The sequence below is a fragment of the Gorilla gorilla genome, chromosome 5 (assembly GCF_029281585.2).
Source record: "Gorilla gorilla gorilla isolate KB3781 chromosome 5, NHGRI_mGorGor1-v2.1_pri, whole genome shotgun sequence".
Classification (NCBI taxonomy): domain Eukaryota; kingdom Metazoa; phylum Chordata; class Mammalia; order Primates; family Hominidae; genus Gorilla; species Gorilla gorilla.
The window spans coordinates 170,481,311-170,505,511 of record NC_073229.2 but is presented as its reverse complement, the minus strand read 5'-3'; the positions used below and the strand labels follow the sequence as shown (position 1 = coordinate 170,505,511).

At 38.9% G+C, this 24,201-nt stretch overlaps 1 protein-coding gene across 5 annotated transcripts in view; it reads right to left on the bottom strand.

The window, feature by feature from the left end:
* GRM1 (glutamate metabotropic receptor 1) overlaps positions 1 to 24,201 on the bottom strand; it is a 478,923-nt gene that overhangs the window by 76,086 nt on the left and 378,636 nt on the right. For all 5 annotated transcript variants that reach the window (XM_055391792.2, XM_055391793.2, XM_019030188.4 and 2 more), the window contains 2 exons: positions 8,206 to 8,452; positions 2,994 to 3,162 (listed from right to left, as the gene is read on the bottom strand). In XM_055391792.2, coding sequence (XP_055247767.1) covers positions 2,994 to 3,162; positions 8,206 to 8,452 — 416 coding nt within the window. The remainder of the gene's footprint in view (positions 1 to 2,993; positions 3,163 to 8,205; positions 8,453 to 24,201) is intronic.

The window sequence follows — 24,201 nt, the reverse complement described above, 5'->3', positions numbered from 1 at the left end:
AGGAGCAACTAATGGGAGGCAGAAGAGAAGGAGAAGAGAAAAACCAGGGTGCCCTCACTCTCCCACTTCAGGGATAGCTCAGAGGTAGTAGCTGTGAGGTTTCCTTTGGTCCCTCTAGCTCTGGAGTGGGAGTAGATGCTGCTGTTGGTCACCTTTGAGTTGCCTCAGTACCCCTTTTTACTTTTGTAACCATTTTCTTCTATTAAATTTCCCCTAGTAAACCATCTGACATGGGCTCTTTTTTTCCTGACTGGACCCTAAGGTTACACACAACAATAAAAAGTAGTATTTTATTCACCTGTGTTTGTGGTATGACAAAAATTTTTCTCTTCTTCCATAAGATATTATATTTATAAGATATATTTATAACTCTAAAAATCAATAACATAAGAAAACTGGATTTTTAACTACTTCAAAGGAAATGATCTTAAGAAAGTTCTGTGGGTTATCAGAAAAGACATCAAATTATTATTTTAGCAGTTTAAATTGATTCGATATTTAAAATAATCCTTTCCTAAAGGCTGTATTTCCCAGTTAATACAAGTGTATGTCCTACTATCACCTCGCAAGCTGCCTGTTTCTCTTATATCTTGACAGTGGCTACTGATCTGGCTGTACGCATCCTGGGCCTGGTAGGTGGCAAATTAGTGATGTTAGAATGTACATAATATTATTTGGTAAATACGACTCAAATTTCATTTGTTTCCATACCTCCCAAGGTGCTTATGAGAAACAAAACAAACATCCCCCCCTCACCTCCATTCCAGGTTGGTATTGAGAGCATGCATATTTTCCTTCTGCAGGGTATACAATTTTCTAAAATTGGCCCCCAGGAGCTTTGCATTTATAGTGAATGCTCTGTAATGGCTCAGCAACAACTTCTGGGATCTCCTTTGATAACACGCATGGGCATAGCGCAAACATGATGGCAGAAACACCTCAGTGTCTAGGTACAGGGACAAATGCGGACAGCCTTGCCCCTGAACTGGGGAGAACAAAGGCCTCTCCTCTGGAAGGTGTAAAGGGGAGCACACGTGGTATGTGAGCACCCATTCATGGTCACCTGGCAGTCAGAGTAACAGTAAGGAATTGTGAAAGGGAGCTTGAGGACAGCAAATCCTTGCAACAATTTGTTTTCTCCTGCCAGGTTTTATTTTTTCCAAATATAACCTGCAAAACTGAACTTTGCAGTTCCAAAAACTCTTTCCCAGTAATTGTCTGCACAATAGACTCAATGCTACACCCACACTGGAGAGGCAGCCTGAGCCAACATGTGACATCCTTTGGGTGGCAGAAGTGCATGTGCTCAGGGCTTCTGTCCTCTCCCCACCTTATGACTTCAGTCCACGGATAATCCTGTTTTTTCCCACTATCCAGAAAAGATGATGCAACCAGAATGCCTTGGTCTGGCATCTCATGATAACAGGCAAGGAGAAATGTGGGGCCTGTGGATTTCAGAGAACATACCTTATATCATCAGCAGCCTCATGTGGAAGTATTCCACCTAGACAGGAATCAGCCCATACATACTACTTTTACACATTCTTAGACTACTGAAATACTTCTGCACTGCTTGGAAGCTAGCAGTGTCTCCATGTCTCCTGAATCCCCCACATGACCCCAGCCATGTAGGACACATTGGCCAAACCTTCCCATGATCCACCAACTCAAAGATTTACCATAGCCATGGCATGAGGCCTCCAGTACTGTGTCACAGCATGAGAATGGAGTCTATGCTGATGGACTGGTTGTCATAACAACTATCAAATATTTTTAATATAACTTCTGCAGAGAAGGCACAAGATACTTAAAACTAGGATGATTCATCTCAGAAGTTTCTTTCTTTGTCCAAGTGGCTGGAGTGACTGAGAATTTGAGTCCACCAGGATAGCTCTTCTCAGCTGCCAAAAGATGGTACAGGTTGCAGATCCTGCATTTTCTTTAGTCAGTTGAGATAAAGCATGTCCAGCCTCTGTCTAAACTTAGCATTATATGACTGGATTCTTGCCCTGGGGACCCTTCAGTGAACTTATCAGAGCATCTCTCCTCCATGGGTGTTTTTGCAGCTCCCAAGCAAAGAATGGTATGGTGGCATGTCAGCATGGCGGGAGCCAGAGCCTCACGCCTGATCTACCCCAGCTCCAGCTGTGCTGTGAGACATTTACATGACAGCCTGTCTGTGCCTCAAGATGAATCGCAGAAAATTAGGGATGGGAAAGACCTATTAGGTCATCTAATCCATACCCTGCCATTCACAATCCCTCCCCTATGCTCCATTTCCTAATGCATCCCCCAGTTTGGTTTTAAATAGCCTGGGATACAGAGAGTGTTGCCTCCATGCTTTCTTCATCAAGAAGCCTCTTTAGCACACCCCGCCGAGGATTTGATGCTTGTTTGTTGTCATTTTCTATATATACTGATGTCATAGTTACTCACTTGCCCCACCCCACCCTCCAAATAGCTCCTGAAAATAGTTAGAAAGTGGGGACGCTGTCTTGTGTAGAAAAAAATGCCAGTTTCAAAAGAATCAAAGGACTCGGTAGAGAAACGGAAAATGATAAGCAGTCTGTATTACCCTATTTCAACTTCTGGTATTTTGGTTATTTGCTTATTTAGCATTGTTCAGCTTCTGCTTTCTTTAACAGTAGCTAGAACTATGACTAAGCACTATTATTGGCTTTGGTTTTCACATTTACTTCTGTTTTTGATTTTTAAAATTTGATTACTCATCCGTTTCCTGCCAAGATTGTGTTAAATATTCCAGTCCATCATTGTGATTCAAGTAAAGACTATGCAAATATTCTAAGAGTTTACTCATCCTGTTTCCTAATCTTTGTCTTTTCAGTTTTACCTAAACTCAAGAGCCAAAACCGTAAGCCTGGCGCACCCTTTCTGGACAGTCATGTTCTTAAAATTGTCTGTGTTGTTCTTTACTAATGTCCAGGCAGCCAACCTCCTCACAGATACCATGCAAGAATGCATTTGTGGCTTACCTTAATCTGGCCCTTTAAGCAAGGCTCACTGCACACAGACCGCACCACTCCACTCTTGTTCATCTGGATTTTGTAATCATCAATGTTCAGCACTCCTTCATGCCAGGTTCCAACGTGCACATAGTCATAGCGATTAGCTTCAGTGTACTGCAGATTCATGATATCATACCTACAAAGAGCACAATGTGCATGTCTTATAGAATATAGACATAATGTAGAAAACAAAGAAAGTTGGTAAGTAGATAATAATAGAAACAAGAGAAAGCTAGAATCATCTTAAATCAGCTACTGCCAATATTTTAGCTTATTTCTTATGTTTCCTCTGATTATCCCAAATGTGTATATTCCATTCTTCAATCTCTGTGTATCATCCATATTCACTAAAAATTAGATTACTTTTGTACTTTTCTCTCTGTTTATCCTCCAAAAAATAATGCTATGTTTGCTAAGTTGATCATGTCCTTTCAATTATGGTTTATTAAGTTATTCTTTGAATAAGTATCAATAAGAACATTAATTTTTTATTTGATTACTTTAATCCAAATTTCTTTTTCACATTAAGTTGTCATTTTCATTACACTGTATTAAAAGGGGTGAGTTTTACCAAGTCTGGAACGTTTTTAAGGTGCTAATAGAGCAAGAAATCTGAGAAAGGCATCTTTAATTAGTAAGGATGTTGAGGATTTAATGTCTTGTGCACTGACATTTAAACTAATCTCTTCCCTGATTAGGATAAATATTTTTGAAACCAAATAACTGGTATCAGTTATTTCAGTAATTTGAAATGCCGGAACACTACACAATGGCAAAACCTGCACTTAGAACTCTTCACTATAGTAATCATTACTATATACATACAGTATATCAAAACATCATGTTATATACCACACACCATATATGTATATGGTATAGGACATTCTACAATGCAATCTAAAGAACACAAGATCTAACATCAGAATGTACAAGCTGGTCTCTTTTCTAACATTTTAACAGTAGATTATACTACTTAGGAATGCCACTAAACTCTTTAAGCCTCATGTGGTTCTTGTGGGGATTTATTAAGATAGGCATGTAAAAAACTGCTTTATATTCAGGACAAATGCATATGTCCTATGGTCGAAATGCTTATGTTCACCCCCTTCCATTCATATGCTGAAAATCCTAACCCCCAAGGTGATGGTATTAGGAGGAAGGGCCTTCAGGAGGTGATTAGACCATGAGGACAAAGTTCTCATGAATGAGATTAGTAAAAGCAGCCTTAAAAAGCTTTCTTGCCCCTTCCACCACACAAGGACAAAATTAAAGGTGCCATTTGTGAACCAGAAAGCAGGTCCTCACTAGACACCAAATCTGTTGGTGCCTTGTTCTTGGACTTTCCAGCCTCCAGGACTGTGAGCAATACATTTCTGTTATTTATGAACCATACAGTTTACGATATTTTGCTACAGCATCCCAAATGAAGGAAGACAATCTATAAGGCAATAGCATGATTTCATTCATATTTCTATTACTATTAATGCCCTAAAATACTCTGGTTATTTTCATTACTATACGAATACTGGAGAACAACTTTGTACTGGCATAACCATTTATATCTGAGTCATGGGAACTCCGGCATTCTTACATCTCCTTTCCATGTTGCTATTCACTCTATAATTAATGCTGCAGTTTCCCAAAGCTGCATGCTTGGTTGCTCCTTACTAGTTCTGCAAAGTGGGATTCTCTTCTGCAGTACCTATGCAAAGTGCTCATCCTCCTGGACTAGAAGATGAGTCACGGCCTCTTGCTCTTTGTGCTTGACTGAAGGAAATGGCAATTAATCAACACATACTCTTCTTTATCAGCTCTCTTCATCCCTCGCCCCTCTCACACGCCCCTGCCTAATCCTTCCTGCAATTCTTTCTCTCTAAACTGACTCATGCTCACAATCCCTCTCAGCCTAGCACTCCAGGAGGCTACAGCCAATCAAACTAAGTTGGCATCTGAAATCTATTGGCTGTATCTGGCCTAGGTTTTTTGTTTGTTTGTTTGTTTGTTTTTTAATCTAGACAAGGAATGTCAGTTGATTGGGTTTTCTGCCTGTTCTTAATGTGCTAATGCATTCTGTCACCCACAGGGTAGCTAATGGCTTCTCCACATCCAGATTCTTGCAATTTCTACAAATAGTTGTCACCTAAAAGAAAAGGTATTCTGGGAAAGTAAAGAAAGCTCTCCTTTGCCAGGTAAACAAAATGCACTTAGAATGAGAAGAGAGAATGGTACACCCAGAGCACATTATTCATCTCTTTGCTGTGTTGACTTTTGACTAATAAAGAGTTATTATCCCCCAGTTGCTAGACATACCAGAAAGTTCTTCAGAGTATCTTTCTGAGTGATATCCAAGTGAGAATTAACCGTGGGCTGCTGGCTCACACTCATCCTGTTGATCAATGACATTAATCTACACCTCTGATATCTTTCCATTTTAGATTCATTAGAGCTATAGAACCTGTTGTGCTGTTGTGAGTGCTTGATGTGAGTAATTTCCATTTTCATTTCCAGGAATTTTTGTGTTTTATTTCAGATTACATTATTACAGCTTCTCACATACAAAGAAGGCTTTGCTGCAATGCTGGCTCTAGAATGTCTTTTTCCTTTAAATCTGTTTCCAAAGACTTTTATTTTAGCTTCCTCATTTGCTTTTTCATAAGAGAAATCAGTTCACACTTCATTAGCATTTAGAAACAAAAAAAATTCACAATAGTTTGGTATAAAACACACTTTTTTAAAAAGTCCCGAAAGCTGGGAAAAAAACTATGGAAAAATATCCAGGGAAAAATACTGACTTCATTTTAAGAAGCCTTCCTCATACTGTGTGTATTACTGAACACTGCCCTTTTCCTTTGACCCCAGGGTTCCTTCCAGGCATGTTGGTTTTTATTTTGGAATTTTTATGCTATAAATTACATATTTACAACATCCTCTCAATGCATTCAGTTTACATTGTGTGATGATTAACTGAAATAATTACAAGAGGGACCAAAAGCATGAATGATGGTATGACAGGAGGAGGAAGTACAGGGAGATTTTCGAAACAGAAATTGAAAACGGATTATGCCAACCAATTGCAAGCAGAAGGATATGATCCCTAAGAAAAGACCCAAGGGAAAGCTTAAGTAACATTTGAATATTTAATTAAAGATGGAGAAGAAACAAGCTAAAATTATGCACCGACATTTTAGATAACTTGTAAAGAGAGAGAAGAGGACTAAACTTGAATACATGAAGTGTCAAAAATGCATCTGGCCTTGTGCTAGGCACATTGTATGTTATCTTTGGGAGTCATGAAGGAAGGTTTACATTCTAATTCTGACCCCTTATTGAGCCTAGGGTCCAGTGGGACACAGGATGAAAGAGGGTTTACAGAGGCAGGTAGTCAATGTTCTGAACCTCAGACTCACTTGTTGCTCCTGGTACCATTTCTTCGAAGCTTTTCACATGCCCAGTTCCTGAATCATTCCATCTACCTCACTCGCATTCCAATCAAAACCTGCTCCCATCTAACTAGCAGCTTGGAAGAAATCTGATAAATTGATCATTTTAATTGCTGACAATGACTGATATCATTTATCCTTCCTAGAGCTGTCAGATTTTAACAGGGAGAATCCACTTAGCTCTCACAAGGTACTCCGTAAGTGCAGGACTTCAAGCTGACACAAAGAGATACATGGAGACTTACTTAGGGTCAAACAGTCCCTTACAGTACTTCTGAAATGACATTAAGAAGGTTGCCAGGCCAGGCAAAGTGGCTCACGCCTGTAATCCCAGCACTTTGGGAGGCCAAGGTGGGTGGATCACTTGAGGTCAGAAGTTCAAGATGAGCCTGGCCAACACGGTGAAACCCCATCTCTACTAAAAATACAAAAAAAGTAACCAGGTGCGGTGGTGCACACCTGTAGTCCCAGCTACTTGGGAGGCTGAGACAGGGGAATCACTTGAATCTGGGGGACAGAAATTGCAGTGAGCCGAGATTGTGCTACTGCACTCCAGCCTGGGCAACAGAGTGAGACTCTTTCTCAAAAACCGAAAAGAAGATTGCCAGCCACGTTGCCTAATTTTAGGATCTGCTAAAAGGCAGTGTGATGTTGCAAAAGATTAGAAGCCTCAGAGTGAGAGCACTTGCCTCCACCGCTTGCAATGTGTGGACATTAGGTGAGTTCCTTAGTTTCTCTGATACCCAGTTTTATTATCTGTAAAAGAAAGACAATGATCCACCTACAGCAATGAAGATTAAATGATTTGATGTTCCACTTGAACACAGCATATGCTTTTCTAAAAAGCTCTAAGTCTGGGACATTGTAGACTGACAGGTGACAGGGCCTATAAGACCCTGGGCTTGCTGAGTGGTAGCCAAGCTGAGGGCCTTTTTCCTTCCTCCTGAAGGTGTTAATTCTTCTGCCATTCTGATTATTCCTTTCCTAAGAAACTGTTTATGAATGAAGACAACTATTCTTGATACTAACAAAATTTCCTATGTACCAATTATGCTTGAGCTAACTGGTAGTATCAAAACAAGTATTGCAGAGCAGACTGTATGTAAAATGGCTTGGAGAGGATTTTATGTATATACCTTGGTTTACTTTTCATCTGCTTTTTGTTTGATTAATAAGCCATAGGGGCTCAATCCCAAAAAGAAAGTTGTTTCCTTTCTTGCTCCAAGACATATGTTAGCACAAACATAGGTTAGCCTGAGGAGAAGGGATACATATGCAGGACTTAGTTCTCTTTGCATATTGAGCTCTTTAACCAGGTGTAATATTAAAAATATTTCATAACCAGAATGGTATATAGTCAATCAATCAGAAAGATGCTGGCCTGGTGCTGGCAAGGTCTGAGAGGTTTCTGCTGGCCAAGTGTAATTTCTTTAGGTTCCTGGGCTTGCAGGAAGGTCCCAAGCATTCTGGAAAAAGGGTCAAGTGATAGGTGAGTAAGGGGGTGGCACTGGTAGAATACTGGGTATTGGGTGTTGAAAAAGAAGTATTTTAATGTCTTAAAAAGTGGTGTGGTCTTAGGTAATTTCATCTGATATTATCCCTGGACTTTTTGCTACCTAGTTGTATCTATCCTCATGGCACCCAGAAACCGTGGAACCAGATGAAGCCACAGTTGCCATCTGTCTGGCACAGGAAGGCTCACAAGGTTACTTACTTAGATTGATTACTGAAAAGATTACCTTCCAGGAGCGTCTCCTTTCTCATCAAACCACACCTCCTCTCCAGATACTCCAATGAATGAGGACTTGATGAGGAAGTCCAGCAGCTTGCTGCCGTCGATGGGCTTCATGGCATCGCAGAGGCCCACGTGGCCAGGGCAGAGGGCATGGTGCATGTTCTGCAGCCCATGTGCCATGGCATAGATGGCATTGATGACAAACCCCATCTTACTGTCCTGGACATAGTTTTCTTCTAAGCTTTCATTGCCTGTAACAATAAAAATAGATCACTACTAAGGTCACAATAATAAAGACTAGGCTCCCAGGTTTAATTCTCAAATGCTTTTGGGGGTTCTCAGAGGAAGGGAATGAGCAATGACACTGGCAGAGGCCACGCCCACCTGTGCAAGCTTTGTACTTGTGGCTAGCTCTAGCAGATTCCACCTGCAAATGATTTATTCAGTTTTATTCTATTTGATAATGGTTTTATGAGATATAAAACAAACTCCATAGAGGTGAAAATAAAGGACTTTTGAATATTGTAAAGAAATCCTGAAGGAGTAATGGAAATAACTCTTACTCCCTCTTTGTTCACGGGAACTTATATTAAAAATCTTCCTATATCATGGTACTGGAAAAACATTTTTTGATTCCTTTATGACAATCTACATTTTACAGGAGTTCAATTTATGCATTATCTAAACCATGGTATTTTCTTTTGGTGATTCCACTATTTTTTTTTTCATTTCTAGGGCCACAAAAATCCAGAGTTAGAACTGGTCAGTATGAATCTCTTCTTATATATGGTTGATGGGGCAGAAATATTTAAATCAGATTTTCTAGTTATTGGAAACTCAGGTAAAATGTTTCTTGATGGAAGAGTCACACTACATATTAATTTTAGCCTTTAGATTTTACCTGTGAATTTCAAAAACCCTGCAGTCATTTCTACCTATGTCACAGGTGATCAAAAACTCCCCTACTGCCAAGCAGGTTTGCAAGAATGGTATTGTGTTAGATATAAGCTTCATATTGGAAGTCTAGACTTCAGGACTTAGATATGGATGAGAAATTTTGGGACCAACTGGGTTTGCTGAAATAAAGGTAAGAGGTTTGGAAAACAAAAAATATATTTGGGAAACATCGCTGGCATAATTCAGAGACTTTAGTTGGTTCCTGAAATTTGCTTCTCTCTGCAGTGAGCTTTTCCTCCCTCATTTGACTGATAGTGGGGGTTCGATGTGATGTGTGTTTGAAGTACTAGAAGGTGGGAAAGTCAGCAATTTAGCTGCATATGGGGTTGAGAACAACATGGGGCTCCTCACACTCCCTGCCAGCTGCCCTCTTTGTTCCAACCTAAATAGGTCACTGGACACTAAGGTTCATGGGCTAAGACTAGCAGAGGAATATTTAGGAAGTTAGACAGTTTGAGTCTTTAGAAGAAACGGTAAAGAGTTTTGACTTTGATATCGAATTTGGGATGAAAATGGACATTTTTAAAGAGTTCTATTTAAAGGCCTATTTAGATGTAGTCAAAAGTTTGAAAAAGGTATACTTATATCTACCCTGAGAGTGACATATAAAATACCCAGGCTAGGTTAAAGGGGAAGAAGATTAGATTTTAATCCATTTTCCAGCTTTGCAAGATAAGACATTGTTAAAAGTGTAATTTGCTAAAGCAATATTTTCCTGATTGAAAGGAAATTTTCCAAGAGGAAATGAGGAGTAAGATAGAGAGGAAGGGCATTTTAAAATCAAACTGCACAAAATAAGTATAGAAAGTTACATAAGAAAGAAAAGATCCTCCTTCCAAAAATTGCAGATTCATTTAAACAGAGTAGCTTATGTCTGTCACTCAGAACCCATGGCCCTTACTGTTGGTTTTCTTTCTCTCCCTCTCCAACTTACTGGGACCATAAAAGAGGTAAATTGGTGCCATCTGCCTGATAACTCTTAAACAAACCCTTATAGGCTCGCCTAGAACCCCAAATGCTAAATATTAAAGCTACTAGAATCATAGAAATTACCAAGAGTTAAAGAAAAAAAAACACAAAAATTGAGTGGCAAAATAATCTTGAAGACAGCAGCCCCTTAAAGTGTCCTGTCAATACTAAAACCATCACCCAAAGTTGCAGTCATTACAACCAACAACAGGATCAAACTGTAGAAAAATATCAGAATAAATACACAATGTTCTTTAGCAAATGAAAAATTATCTGTTAGACACAAGCCTTATGGACACTGAGTTTGCTCTTCTTGTTTTTATAACTATTTAAGATTTATTTTACATAGATAAAAAATTATGTTGGTTGGTGTCCCCAGTACAAATTTCTTAAGCCAGTGCCAGTGGTTGTCTAGTGGATACTTCATTCATCAGCACTGAGACAGGAACTGTTCTTGGATATCTGTGAGATCAGTGTTTTCCTTTTGATCCTCATTTAGGGTGATCATAGAACTTATGACTTGGGTCGTTTTTTTAGAGAGAAAGTTAGTGTTAGCAACAATTATTTTGAGAACACAGGTGTAAACAAGGCAAACCAGGAAAATTGTGTCATCTCTCTTAAGTCAGGTGCCTTCTAACTGTGTCTTATCTTCTGAGGTTATTATGGGTAAGATTAACATAAAAATATGTATGTATAGACACACGTAAACATATGTACATAGATGTACACATATGTATATACAAACAATAGTCAGTAGAATGTCATTATTTTTTAACTAATTTCACAGTTATGTAATTTTTTAAAGATTTGACAAATATTTATTCATACCTATGATACATCTGGCACTGCTTTTTTCAATGGGGTATTATGTAGACAAAACATACAAGAATACCTGATGTCACAGGACTTAAATTCTTGTAAAAGGCTATAGAAAATTTCTAAAAATTAACACAACGAAGAAAATTATGTAATGATTACAATCAAATCAGTGTTATAGAAAAGAATACAAGAGAACTGGAAAGAAAAAGTGGGTATGTTGAGACAGTATCATGTCGATTGGTTAGAGTAGACCTCACTAAAAGAGGAGCATTGAGTGAATAATTGAAGAAGAATAGGGAGTGAATCAAGCAAATATTTGGGAAAGAGCATTTAAAGTAAAGGACCTGTAGTCCCAGCTACTCTGGAGGCTGAGGCAGGAGAATGGCGTGAACCCGGGAGGTGGAGCTTGTAGTGAGCCGAGATCGCGCCACTGCATTCCAGCCTGGGCTACAGAACGAGACTCCGTCTCAATAATAATAATAATAATAGCTACCACTTCTTGAGAGTTTGTTATATACAATACTTAATAAATGAGCTATAATGCTTACTATAATCCTGCCAACTAAACATTAGTCTCACTATTTTACAGGTGAGGAAAGCATGTGGTATAACCTGGATCCAAATGCCTCCTCACTCCTTGTTCTTCCTGTCACACTTAGTGGCAATGCAGGGGCAGGTATAGAAATCTACAGAGGAGACGCTTTTCTGGTGACAGAGGACAGGGCATCCTTCAGTGCCCTGGCACCATTGTCAAGCCTGGTTTAGGACTTCTCTCTGGGATCATTCAAGATGTGCACAGCTGTCTCCCTGACTACAAGTACTGGCACCCAGTCTACCAACAGCAAACGATGACAAAGAAGCCCATTCTGTCAGTGTCATATAGAGAGCCGGGAGGCTAGATACATGCTTCTGGGGAATATTTACAATGTAATAGCTCACACCTCTTTCCAAAATAAACACAGAGTTTGTGTGTTTGTGTCCATCTGAAGTGAGTACCTATGCTCTCTTACTCTGCCAGTCCCCTGGGCTCTGTACACCCGGGAGGGTCCTACTCTCAGGAAGAACTCTCTTCAGCTACTACCTCAGTCTCAGCCCTGCTGGCCCCAAGTCTAATAAACTAGCATGCAGGGACATGTGACATAAAGTTGGAAAGTCATGTGGCTTTTATAGGGCCATTTCCTTTACCACAGCAACTGTCTAGATAATGTTGTAAGGATCTATTATTGAACAAACAAAATCTATTATAGGCTGCCCTGTCCTCTGAAGCTCCTATATTTTCATGGCTAGTGAATAGAGAATTATAAACTAATAACATTGTCACCTGGTGGGAAGGTGAAAACACTTTGGCTTCCTGGGGTTTAGTGCCTTTTCATAACACTTGTCTCAGAGTTATTAGTGAGAAGGAAATTTTATGAATCATTTTCTGTGGTACTTTATTTGGGACCACTAGGATATCATTAAACCATTACTTTTTGTAATATGCTAAATGGAACCAAATAATTGTAGTTGACTGTGTTTATTTACTTTCAAAAGAATACCTGCCTAACTGCTTCACAGTGGGTTATGAAAATAGCTGCCTTGGTTCTAAATAGTAATCATGTTCTTATTGTGAAAGCTCAACAAGGGCTATAAACGGCTACCTGAGTGCAGCAGCATGCAGGCTCTCCATTGGGCGCACATATCAAAACCATGTTCCCGATCCAGTATGTCTTTTGTTTATCAGTTAGTTTTGTTTTTCACTGAAGTATAAATCACATATAGTAAAGTGCAGAAATCTTTATAGGTCAAAAACTGTTTACATATGTACACATTCATGTAACTGCTGCCCAGGTCATGGTATGGAGCATTTCTAGAAGAAAGTGTTCATTTATTTAGTTTTCTTAATTTATCCCAGCAATTTTTTTTATCTTTCAGTGTGCAGAATCCATGTGTTTGATTTTTCTGATACTACTACAATTGGCATATTTTTATTTTTTAATTGTTTGTTGCTAGTCTACAGGAATACTGGTGACATTTGCATACTAACTTTGTATCCAGCAAGCTTGCTAAATGTACATATTAATTCTAATTTTTTATAAATTCCTTTGAATGTTCTATGTGCACTCACAAGTATATTCCTAGGTCTACTTCTTATTCGGATCTAAATTTGAGAATGAAATACATTGGCTGGCCCACTAAAATCGGCAGTCCTAAGTTCAAGGTCACAGAGTCAGCAAGGACAGATGAGGAATTCATATGCAGGCACTCCCTATTAGGCAGCACTGTGCATGCACGTAGCAGCCCTACCCAACTAGTGGAGCAGTCCCATTACAGACAACAGGACATTTGTTAGCAAAAATTATTAGCTTAATGTTTGTTTGTTCTGAGTTGTTAGTAATATTGTGCCAGTTTGAATGTTCAGAATTAAAAAATATTGAAAGAATGTTTAGCTCCAATAAAGTACCTTTGTTGATGCCTGTTTGATTTCATTAATGCAACCCCATCACTATGCACGTAGGTCCAGTGGTACCTTTTCAAATCTAAATTCTTGTCATTAACTTCAAATTAAAAGAACAAACACCGCATTATTCTATCTCCTCATAAAACAAAGAAGCATTCGGGGAAGCAATGGTAAATGTGACTCCCCCTGGAGAAAATATTCTTCTGATTTCTCGACATTTGTAGCTCTCCACTGCTTATTTTTGCCTGACAGAATTATATATTCAATACCTAATTTGATACAATCTCAATTCAGATCAAAATAGAAAGGGCTGTAATTATTTTATATTGTTAACATATTGAGCAAAGAAAATGAAATTCAGATTCCTTTAAATTGCCTGAGTCTTAGATTTATTGAAGGAAGATTAATCAGGTCGTTTTTTAAATAATGACCTCAAAGGGATAAAGTGCCCTCAATTTTGCTTGGAGGCCTGGCTGCTAAAGTTTCTTTATGCTCTTCCAGGGAGAATTTGAGATAAGATTCAGAACTGTCTAGCCTTGCCTGTGCCCAAGTCTAGGGCCTGGGAATTGTTTCCTCTGACACTATATTTTATTCTTTCCCTAAAGGGTTATCTCTGCTGACATCATAGAAAAATACAACAAATCAATTCTTTTCTATTCAGTTTATTAAAATGTAAATTAACTGCTATGTAGGATAGAAGAGAAGAAAGAAAAGATCATTTAATCAAGCACATGTTATTATCACTGTTATTATTAGTTGAATTTCTATTGCTTAACCCCACCTGGGCTTTACATGTGCAAACAATACAGACACTTTTCTAAATGCATCATTCCAATCTATTGTTAAAACAGAAATTTCTCATGTGCATGACACATAAACAGCAGGCTCTTTGCAAATTGACAATAAGGTATGGTAGATCTTGATTCTCTGAAAATACAATTGCATTTAGCTGATTCATATTTCAAAAAATTATGGTGTATCTGGAAAACAAATAAGGGCAATCACAAGGGTGTTAAAGTGATGCCGAGGATCAGTCAGTAACAGTTGAATTGTGGGGCTCTTTGTTTCTATAAGAGAGGAAACAAGGGCTGCTTGCTGTGTGCCTTTGCTGTTATTACTGACCCGGCTCAAAACAGTGTTGTGGAGTAACAAACCACTCCCCCCGAAGTAACTAATCTTTGCAGGTCTGCAGTAAGCATTTGGCAGGTAATCACAGAGACAGAGTATGCTACAGAGAGCTGACTGCTTTAGCCAGTGTGGGAAGTTAGACTGTTGTAAGAATCCATCAGAACCAATTCCTTACTCAACAACCTGCTGGGTCAGAATCCTTGCCAAGCCTATTCCTCTTGGCCTCTCCCACACTCTAAGAAGGCAGATCTATGCTCATAGCACCACCTCTATTTATTTATTGGTGATAGGAAGGATGCTTTCCTTTAGATACGTAAGAAAGCTTCAAAGTTTATGCTATTATGGTCCTCTTTGAATCCCAAGCAATGGTATGTCCTTTCTGAGTATCTCTATTTTCATGCTGCAGTGATTTAGGCTGAGATAATAACACAAAGGGAAAATACAGAGGGAAATACAAGAGCTATTGTAAAAGCTCTACTTATTTCTGACCTGTTTTATTAGGGTCTAATGTAACATCTTCTGGTAACCAATATGAGGTCTTGCTTATTACAAAACAAAAACATAAATGTTATATGGCATTAACATTGTAAACCCACTTTTATGACTGACTCCAGATGAATGCAACAAAATATCTATAACTTGACAAGATGTTGCACTTAAAAAGTCTATTTTAGGACATATTAAAGAGTATCCTTCAGCTGTTTTCCTAGAATTAATATGCCAAGTAGATGAAATGGAAGCAAGGAACAGAAGCCTGCCATGTTCTGAACAGACTTTGTGATTTAAATATAGGCCATAAGGTTTACTACAGTATCAGCAACACATGGGAATAAGATATACTGTGGATTTTGGCTGGGCTTGGTGGCTTACGCCTGTAATCCCAGCACTTTGGGAGGCTGAGGAGGGTGGATCACCTGAGATCAAGAGTTTGAGACCAGCCTGACCAACAAGGAGAAACTCTGTCTCTACTAAAAATACAAAATTTGTCAGGCATATTGGGGCATGCCTGGAATCCCAGCTACTAGGGAGGCTGAGGCAGGAGAATCACTTGAACCTGGGACGTGGAGGCTGTGGTGAGCCGAGATCATGCCATTGCACTCCAGCCTGGGCAACAAGAGTGAAACTCCGTCTCAAAAAAAAAAAAAAAAAAAAAAAGAAAAGAAAAAAGAAAAAGATATACTGTGGATTTTTGTTTAAAGTTCATTTCTTCTATTAGTTGGTACTTTATGTAGACTTATCAGCCCAGTTAAATAATGACACTCTGTCTCAGTGTCGTAATTGTGAGGATTTCTTTAATGTTGCCTTTTATATGGTGTCTCCCAACAGCATCTCTTCAAAAAATCAAATTTAGAATTCCCGAGGGCCTAATAAAAACTCATGGCTAGTGAAACTTTAGTCAATATCTATCCCAGAATTTAGGAAGATTAATGTTTTCAAGAGCACACAGGCAAGGAGGTCTTAGTAACATCTGTTGATAAAACAAATGCAGGGTCCAGACTTAATGCAAATCTATCTGGACATATCAGCCACTCTGCTCAGGTTGTAAAGGGCATATTTACAGAAACAAGAACGACAAATACAGATTCTACAATAAGAAGGATCACCTTGAGAGGTCACAGTCTGAGCGAAATCTATTAAAATGACACTCAGGAATGACATATAAGCACTGCACTATAGATAGTAAAGTTGTCTCTCGTGGGGTATGTGTTAATAATTTTCAAATAGCTACACACACGTATACTAAGACTGAACAAATAAATGAATAGCAGGTGGTAGAAGTCAGCATTTTATCATTGTTGGGTTGGGAGGTTACAAATAAGCAAAAGGAGAAAGCTAGAATAAACCATGTGGTACAGGGAAAGGGTTGCTGGAAACATCAGCATGAATTTAAATTTAGTTTGGTATATAAACTGATAAACTTATACAGAAATGATTACAGATACATGTTTACATGTGGTCTGGCATACATATATACCTAGCTCTTTTCACCAAATCAACAACACTCCAATAGCAGTAAGCACACCAAATGCCCAGATCTTGGTTTCTAATACAATTCTGCAATAAAAGGGATCGGGACTTTTCGGGGAAAAAAAATCATGTGTAGTGCAGGTGAAGGAAATATACAAGAGGAGCCTAGAGCACTTTGTAGTGCCAGAAAGTAAACAAAACAATGTTTTTAGCCAGAAATCGCTTGAATCCGGGAGGCAGGCAGAGGATGCAGTGAGCAGAGATTGTGCCACTGCATTCCAGCCTGGGCAACAGAGAAAGACTCCATCTCAATAATAATAATAATAAAATAATAATAATAAAAAAAACAACAACAACAACAATAAAAAATGGAGATATGTCAAAGGGACACAAGAGCCAACTGAAAGACTTCCAACCATCAGTGATAGAAAAAATTGAGTAACAAAATAAAAAGGATGATAGTGGATTATAATCCAGGGTATAAAATAAATACCCATGCTGATATAAATAAGTGATTAAGTAAAAAACAAATGAGAGAGAAAAGACAAATCTACACAGGAGAATTTCAAATAATTTATGTAGCTACTCTGTTCTTAGCAAGGTGAAACATAACTCCCCATTCTTTAAGTGGGTCGTACACTGAGTGAGTAGCTTTCAAAGAGTATAGCATTTTTTTAAAAAGCCATGAAAAGTAAGTTTATGGTAAGTCTGGTAAACATGACCTTAGCTGAGTGATTAATGTTAACATCATCACTGATAAATTGATCATATATATTTGAGAATGTCGCTTTATCTTTTGGCCTTCCTCTCCCTAACCCCAACTGAACTATGAGAAATAAGTTAGCCAAAGTCAAACTTAGGGACATTCTACAAAATACCTGACCAGTACCTCTACAAACTGTCAAAGATATCAAAAACAAGGGAAGGTTGAGGACTGTCACAGCCCAGGGAAGCCTAAGGAAGCAAGGAAAATAAATGAAATGTGATATCCTGGATAGAATTCTGGGACAGAAAAAGGAAAAAAAAAAGATGAAATCTGAAACAAATAGAGTTTAGTTAATAATAATGCATTAATGTTGGTTCATTAACTATGACAAATGTTATGTAGCAATATAAGATATTAATAATAGGGAAAGCTAGGTGTGGGATATACAAGAACTCTGTGCTATCTTTGCAACTTTTCTTTAACAGTATTCTAAAATGCAAACTTTAGTTTTAAAAAATGTCCAAGAACTAGTCTAACATCTGACCTAGTGTCAGGAAATAAATGATAATGTGATTAAATGTTTGCTCTGTGATAGGAGCTCCATTAGGTGCTTTACATGTGCCGTTCTATTCATCTCACAAGGACTTATGAAACGGGTGATAGGACTAACCTCAACTTATTGATGAACAATCTAAAGACTAGTGGGTCAAATAACTTGTCCAAGATCACACAGCTGGATGTGGATGTGGAGGTCACTAGATTAACACCCAGCCTGCCTGACTCTGCAACTCTTACTCTTAAGTACGAGATACTTCTGTCTCTTGCTTAGTTACTGTCCAGGAGTAACATTACACTCAGCAAGCTAATGGGAAGATGTGATATTTGTCACAATATTAACAAATGTTTGTGTGTGCAAAATAAAATTTGTCCCTGATTGCAGACAATATATAATCTATAAAGAGACCTTCCACAACATTTTATCACATGTAATGTTGCCATGATTTATTTCACATGAATGATGTTAATACAGAGACCAAATTTTTGCATAGCTCTTTATATAGATGCTTTGTTCATCACTGCATAGAGAAGGTTAAAAATCAACAGGCAAAACTAATTTGGAAAGAAGCTCACCACTAAAAGTCAGTATTATAGATTCTACAACCCTCAGACCAACACTGCCACAATAAACTATTAACTGATTCCCTAAGGTTTTGTCTGAGTTCCCAGACTGTTACATGGTCATTTCTTCTGACATAATCGTTGTTCATGCACTTAAAAAGTTTCAAGTGCACCTTCTCTTCCAGGGGTAAATACACAAAAAAGGTTAACTTAAGACTCTAATTAAATGAGTGGCCCTTGAGGCAGGCATACAGTCATGGTTGTTAATATTAGTTTAGAGCCCAAATAATGATAACAAACTTTAAAGAAGCTCTAAGGTGCCACAAGGAATTGTCTCAGAGAAGCAGCACCCACGCCTACAAGGCTTCTCGTTAAGACTGGCTGCACCGTTGGGGTTAGGTCTTTGCAAAGTGACCTTGCACAAGCTTACCAAAACACACTCATCAGAAATGTGATTGAGGAACATATGGAGTTTAGCATCTCTGGGCCAATATTTCTGTTGACTGTGGAACTTTCTTAGTGCTTTGGGGAACTTTGCTTTCTAGAGAGTCATGTGTTATTCCCTTTTCGGATGATGTCTTCATCGTGGGATTCAGTCCTACCAAAATACTAATTGGGCAACATATCAAGATTCTCCCTGATGGTTTCTAGTTATTTTGAGATGAGAATATATGAGACAAACACAAACGTGGTCAGGTGCTTACTTGTCTACACTTATTCCATGTTCATTTTTATGCCAAAAGTATATTATTTTATAATATTACAAGAAAAACATCTTCAACTAGAGCTTGGAATTTAGATGAAATAGGAGTGGTCCCTCTACCGCCTCACTGTACGTATTTGATTCTCAAAACTGCATAAACAAGGAGCCAATTCTAGAGAGAAGGAGGGAGACAGAAATCTTAACATACTGCTAACCACTTGGTTTTTCTAACCAAAACCAAGAAAACAGGAAAAATAGACCATAGTTAGTCATACCTAACCAAGGCTAGACTGAAGGAATGAGCAATGGATACCTTTAACTCAACATAAAGGAAGAAGTCTAGACTGATGTACTAGATTTACACCAAAGCCTGTGTTAGTTGAGGGCAGTCCTGGTTCTGGGTACAAAATGCAGTGGTAGTACAGCAGAACTCTCTCACCATGTGTGTGCATGCATGTGGGTTTGCACATGCTTTAGGTTAAATACTAGAATGTGTGCATTCAGAGGACCCTACTATTTTGGGGCCTGTGGTTTTGTAGCATCCTCCAACTGAACTGAACACAGAAAGAGGCAACCTTCTCAATAAGAGGACATGCTAAGCTACGAGTGAGGTTAGAAATGTGGCTTTGGGGCAGGGCGCGGTGGCTCACGCCGGCAATCCCAGCACTTTGGGAGGCTGAGGCAGGCAGATCACGAGGTCAGGAGTTCAAGACCAGCCTGGCCAACATAGTGAAACCCCGTCTCTAATAAATATACAAAAATTAGCTGGGTGTAGTGGTGCGTGCCTGTAGTCCCAGCTGCTTGGGAGGCTGAGGCAGGAGAATCGCTTGAACCCGGGAGGTGGAGGTTGCAGTGAGCTGATATCATACCACTGCACTCCAGCTTGGGCAACAGAGTGAGACTTTGTCTCAAAAAAAACAAAAAACAAAAAAAAAGAAATATGGCTTTGGTCCCATGCTCTGATTTCTCTCATCCAAGTACTAACCACGCCTGACTCTGTCTAGCTTCTGAGATCAGACGAGATCGGGAGCATTCAGGGTGGTATGGCCCCTGCACTAATTTCTTACACAGCTAGAAGCAAAAACAAAAATGCAGCAGCAGAGATTACTACGGCCTTCAACGAGGGATAAAAAAGTCATTGCAGAGACTAGTTTGCTGAGAAATGGGCACTAGTACCAAGATAGGTGTATTAATTCTGTATATGCTCAGAAATAGTTAAGAAAGAAAAGCCAGGGAAAAGATTGATCAGCATGATACTGCCACACTAATTAAATATGACAGATTCTTCTATGGGCTAGGTCAACAGGAAAACCATTAACAGAAGCTTCTCTAAGTACATACCTGGCATTGATTTTTCAGTAGTGCCCCCTGAAAGCTCACAGAATCTAAAGTGAAGGCAGAAATGATTTCCTTATGCCTCAACGACTGCTGAGTCATAGTCACCAGGTATGTCTGCAACTGCTAATGTAAACTGAAACAGCATACAAAATTCCTTGGTGGATTGTTTTCAAACTGTGTTCATTAAGGAGGAAAAGCCTATTTTGTGTGCCAAGGGATGTTGCAGTTTAGTGGGTTTCCATGGTCCCTGGCTTCCCACAGTGGAATGTTATGGTGGTACAAGTTACAGAAGCCCAACGTAGCTTATGATGTTAAGGGAAAGGATAGCTGAGGGCTAGCGTGCTGCCAGAAATCCAGCACAGCACTTCCCCTATTCCTGCCACCAATTTGCAAAACCTTCTTTGTATTGTCAGAGTAGACTCTGTGATATCAGCGCACTTTGCTTATTTTCATGCAGTAATAAGTTATTTAGACAACTTATTATCTAATTTCATATTATCTCAATTATTCTTATAGTGAATGACTGATAACTCAGCAATAGGATGATGATCTAACTGAAGCATGATTATTATTGATGGTGACTACAATACATTTAAGAATATTCAAAAGAAAACCTGATATGATGACTATAAGCTATCACTCAAGATTATTGAATAAAAGCTGTAATATAAATGAGGTGTCTATTTAGTATATTAGTCAAATTCAGAGCTCTTAATGTCTGTGGAAATAAAATGAGCTGTGTATAAATGGAAAAAATGAAAGGGAAAAGTTCAGATTATTATTTTAGTCTGAAACTATAAGATGTTATTCAAGTCCCTTAAACATAGAACAAAAATTATGTTCCATGTTAAGGTTGTGAATTGAGTTTGGGTGGAAAGGAATTGTTGAATGCTCATGTCCATTCAGTTATTTGATGGGATGAAAATGTCAGCACCTGATATAATAGGAATTTTTACTTGCTTTTAGAATAAAATTAAAATGAGAATGCCAGTTCATTCTTTGAAGTTATTTAAGAGAACAAGAATTTAATACCACAGTGATTGCATTTCCATTTGGAAAATTGCCTACTTAGCTGTTCATGGAGTATGTTTCATATGTCTAACTCTGTGATGTTTGTATAGAATACAGTCAAACTTTGTGGGTCCAACTATAAGGACAAGGATTTAAGAAACGCTGCAGTCACTGTGGCATCCCAGGGAAGATTTATGGAGAAGGCTGGGCATAAGATGGCTATTAAGCAAGAATAAGACACAGAGTAGAGAAGAGAAGAAGGAGGAAGGGGCTGCTAAGTAGCATTGGTATTGATAGTGGTGCAAACAGAGAGGAGATACGGAGTGTGGAGAGGGCAGGGCAGATCCAAGCCTTTATGAACTTGGTTAATAAAGAGCTACTCTGGGCTTCTGTAACTTGTACCACCATAACATTCCACTGCAGGAAGCCAGGGAATAATAACAGATATTTATTGAACTTTAAAAAATCAGAGGGCTTTAGATTTGAAGCAATAAGTCAAAGGGAGCTCCTATAGACTTTTAGCATAGACAGGCTCAGTGGACTATCATTTCTTTGAAGGCCTTATCTGCTAGATGGTGTCCAGTCCACAGTGACTGTTTTAAACATACATAAGCTCATGAGTCCTACTCTAAGCCATAGACATGCAAGAGGCCCTGAGAAGGATGTGTGAACTGTGGAGGCAAAGAAAGCAATGTTAACACTCTCTTTTTAGCTGGGGCTTGTGCCCCAAACCAAATTCAGAATTCAAACAGGATAAGATAGACCACATAGAGGACTTGTTGGGGCTGAGCTTGTTAGATGCAAGTAACTTCAACCCTGCTCTGTCTTTTCCATGCCAGTCTTAGGAACCTTTGAGCTTGGATTATATCACCATTGAAAAAGCCGATTCATGGCATACCTGCCATAGCCCAGTAAAATGGAGCCATTATAATTCGTGGTAAAAATATATTAGCATTTATCTAATATTTGACCTGTTGGAGATTAGGAATATAGGAAGTTTTTATTTTTCCTGTTTGCACACAAATATTTCTAGCATTGCATAATGTGATCATTTCCTTGGTATGAATCATTTGCAGTAAAATTGTTCGATTAAGACGTTTCTTTAGACTCTTGATCCACATTGGAAAATTTCCCCCCAGGAAAAATCATACCATGTATTTTACCATCAGCTGCATATCTGAGCACCCATTTTACCACATCCTGACCAGCAGTAGATACTATCATTTTGTATAATATATGCCAGTTTGACAAGTGCAAAATTATTCTTTTTGTTTTCTTTAGTTACTAGGGGAAGTAAATCATTTTCTTTTGGGGGAATTGTGTATTCCTGTTTGTGGCCTCATTATTTTAAAATTATAATGATAACATTTATTATAGTATTTTCAAGTCGTTATAATTTTTTTACTTTTGTTAATTTCCTGTAAATAAACACAAAATTTGAGTCTGATTCACCAAGTACATCATTGTGCTGTATCTTTAGAAGAGAGATTTCCTGGCAGGGAAGAAGCTGGAAGCAGCGCTTTTTGAATTTCTGCCACAGCACACAGACCCTGAATTTCATGAGAAGGCCAAGTCGTGTGCAGGCAGCAATCCCAGAGACTAGGAAGCTGGCTTAATATCCCTGTCCCTTATTTTCCATATATAGTTTAGTTCCTTTGTTTACTCTGTCCAAAGAACATTTTAGGAATATATCCCCCAAGTGATTTGATTGAAACATTTAATTTCATTATTAGTTGGCCAAATATGTAAAAGCATTTGATAGCCTCTTGTGATTTTCCAATTTTTTAAAAAATTAAAAGTGGAAAAGTATTACAAAGAAACAGGCACAGAGAAGTAAAAGCACTCCTGAATTTATATGGATTATCACCAGGCAGAACCTGGGACATGAGAGAGACTGGAAGAGGCTGGGTCTGGGCAGTGGGCTGCCAGGTTCTGCTTCAGAAGTGTAGTCCTGAGGCAGAAACTTGCCCAAGGAGTACTGCCTGGACCACCGTACCACACATCTCCACATCTCCAGAGGGCACCATCACCATCCACAGAAAACATGATGATAATGGTGCCCTTGGAGTTCTGTGGTGTGGAAGCCCTTCCTGAAACCAGGAAGAGGGACAGGCAAATAAGTTCAGCAAGAAAGCGAAAAACCAGGTTGGGACCTTGGAAACAGGAAGTAAAGGAAGAGTCATGCAGACACAAACACTTGAGGGTACCCAGAGTGGGCAACCTTTCAATGGCAGGCCCCAGGGCAGGACATCACTCTTTAGGAAAAGCATTATTCAGACCAAGTTTTTAATTAGTTGTGGTATCATAGAAGCTACCAAGACAGGGACTCAGGCACAAAAATATACAGAGTCGGGTACTGGAACTGGGTTCAAGATGGGACTGTGTCTTGGCATCAAATCAGAAGAGTTGCCAATACTGGAGAAAGGGAAAAGCCAGGAGGTCAAGGCGAGGAGCAAAGGTAACTCTTGTTGAGTGGAGAGATGTAGCCGATAGTTTTGGTGACCAGCCTAGACCACATTTTCAACTAGAACACTCACAGCACAGCTGATGGAGTGTTGCTAAAATCAACCCACAGCTGCCATCTTCTGTGCGGAATTGCTCTCAGACGAACAGGAAATGCCTCATCAGGAAGACTCTGTTCCCCCATTGTTTGCTCTATGCCAGAACTCAACCAATGATGGATAGTGGAGTTCAAAAGCCTGGACCCCTTGCTAACTCTCAGTCAATCTGTGTTTCAGAGGATTTCCTGGAATCAGATTGCAGCTTCTCTCCAGCTGAGACATTACCTAACTTACTCCCCAGTCCTAGCCTACTTCCTCTCCTCTTGACAGCACGCCTCAAC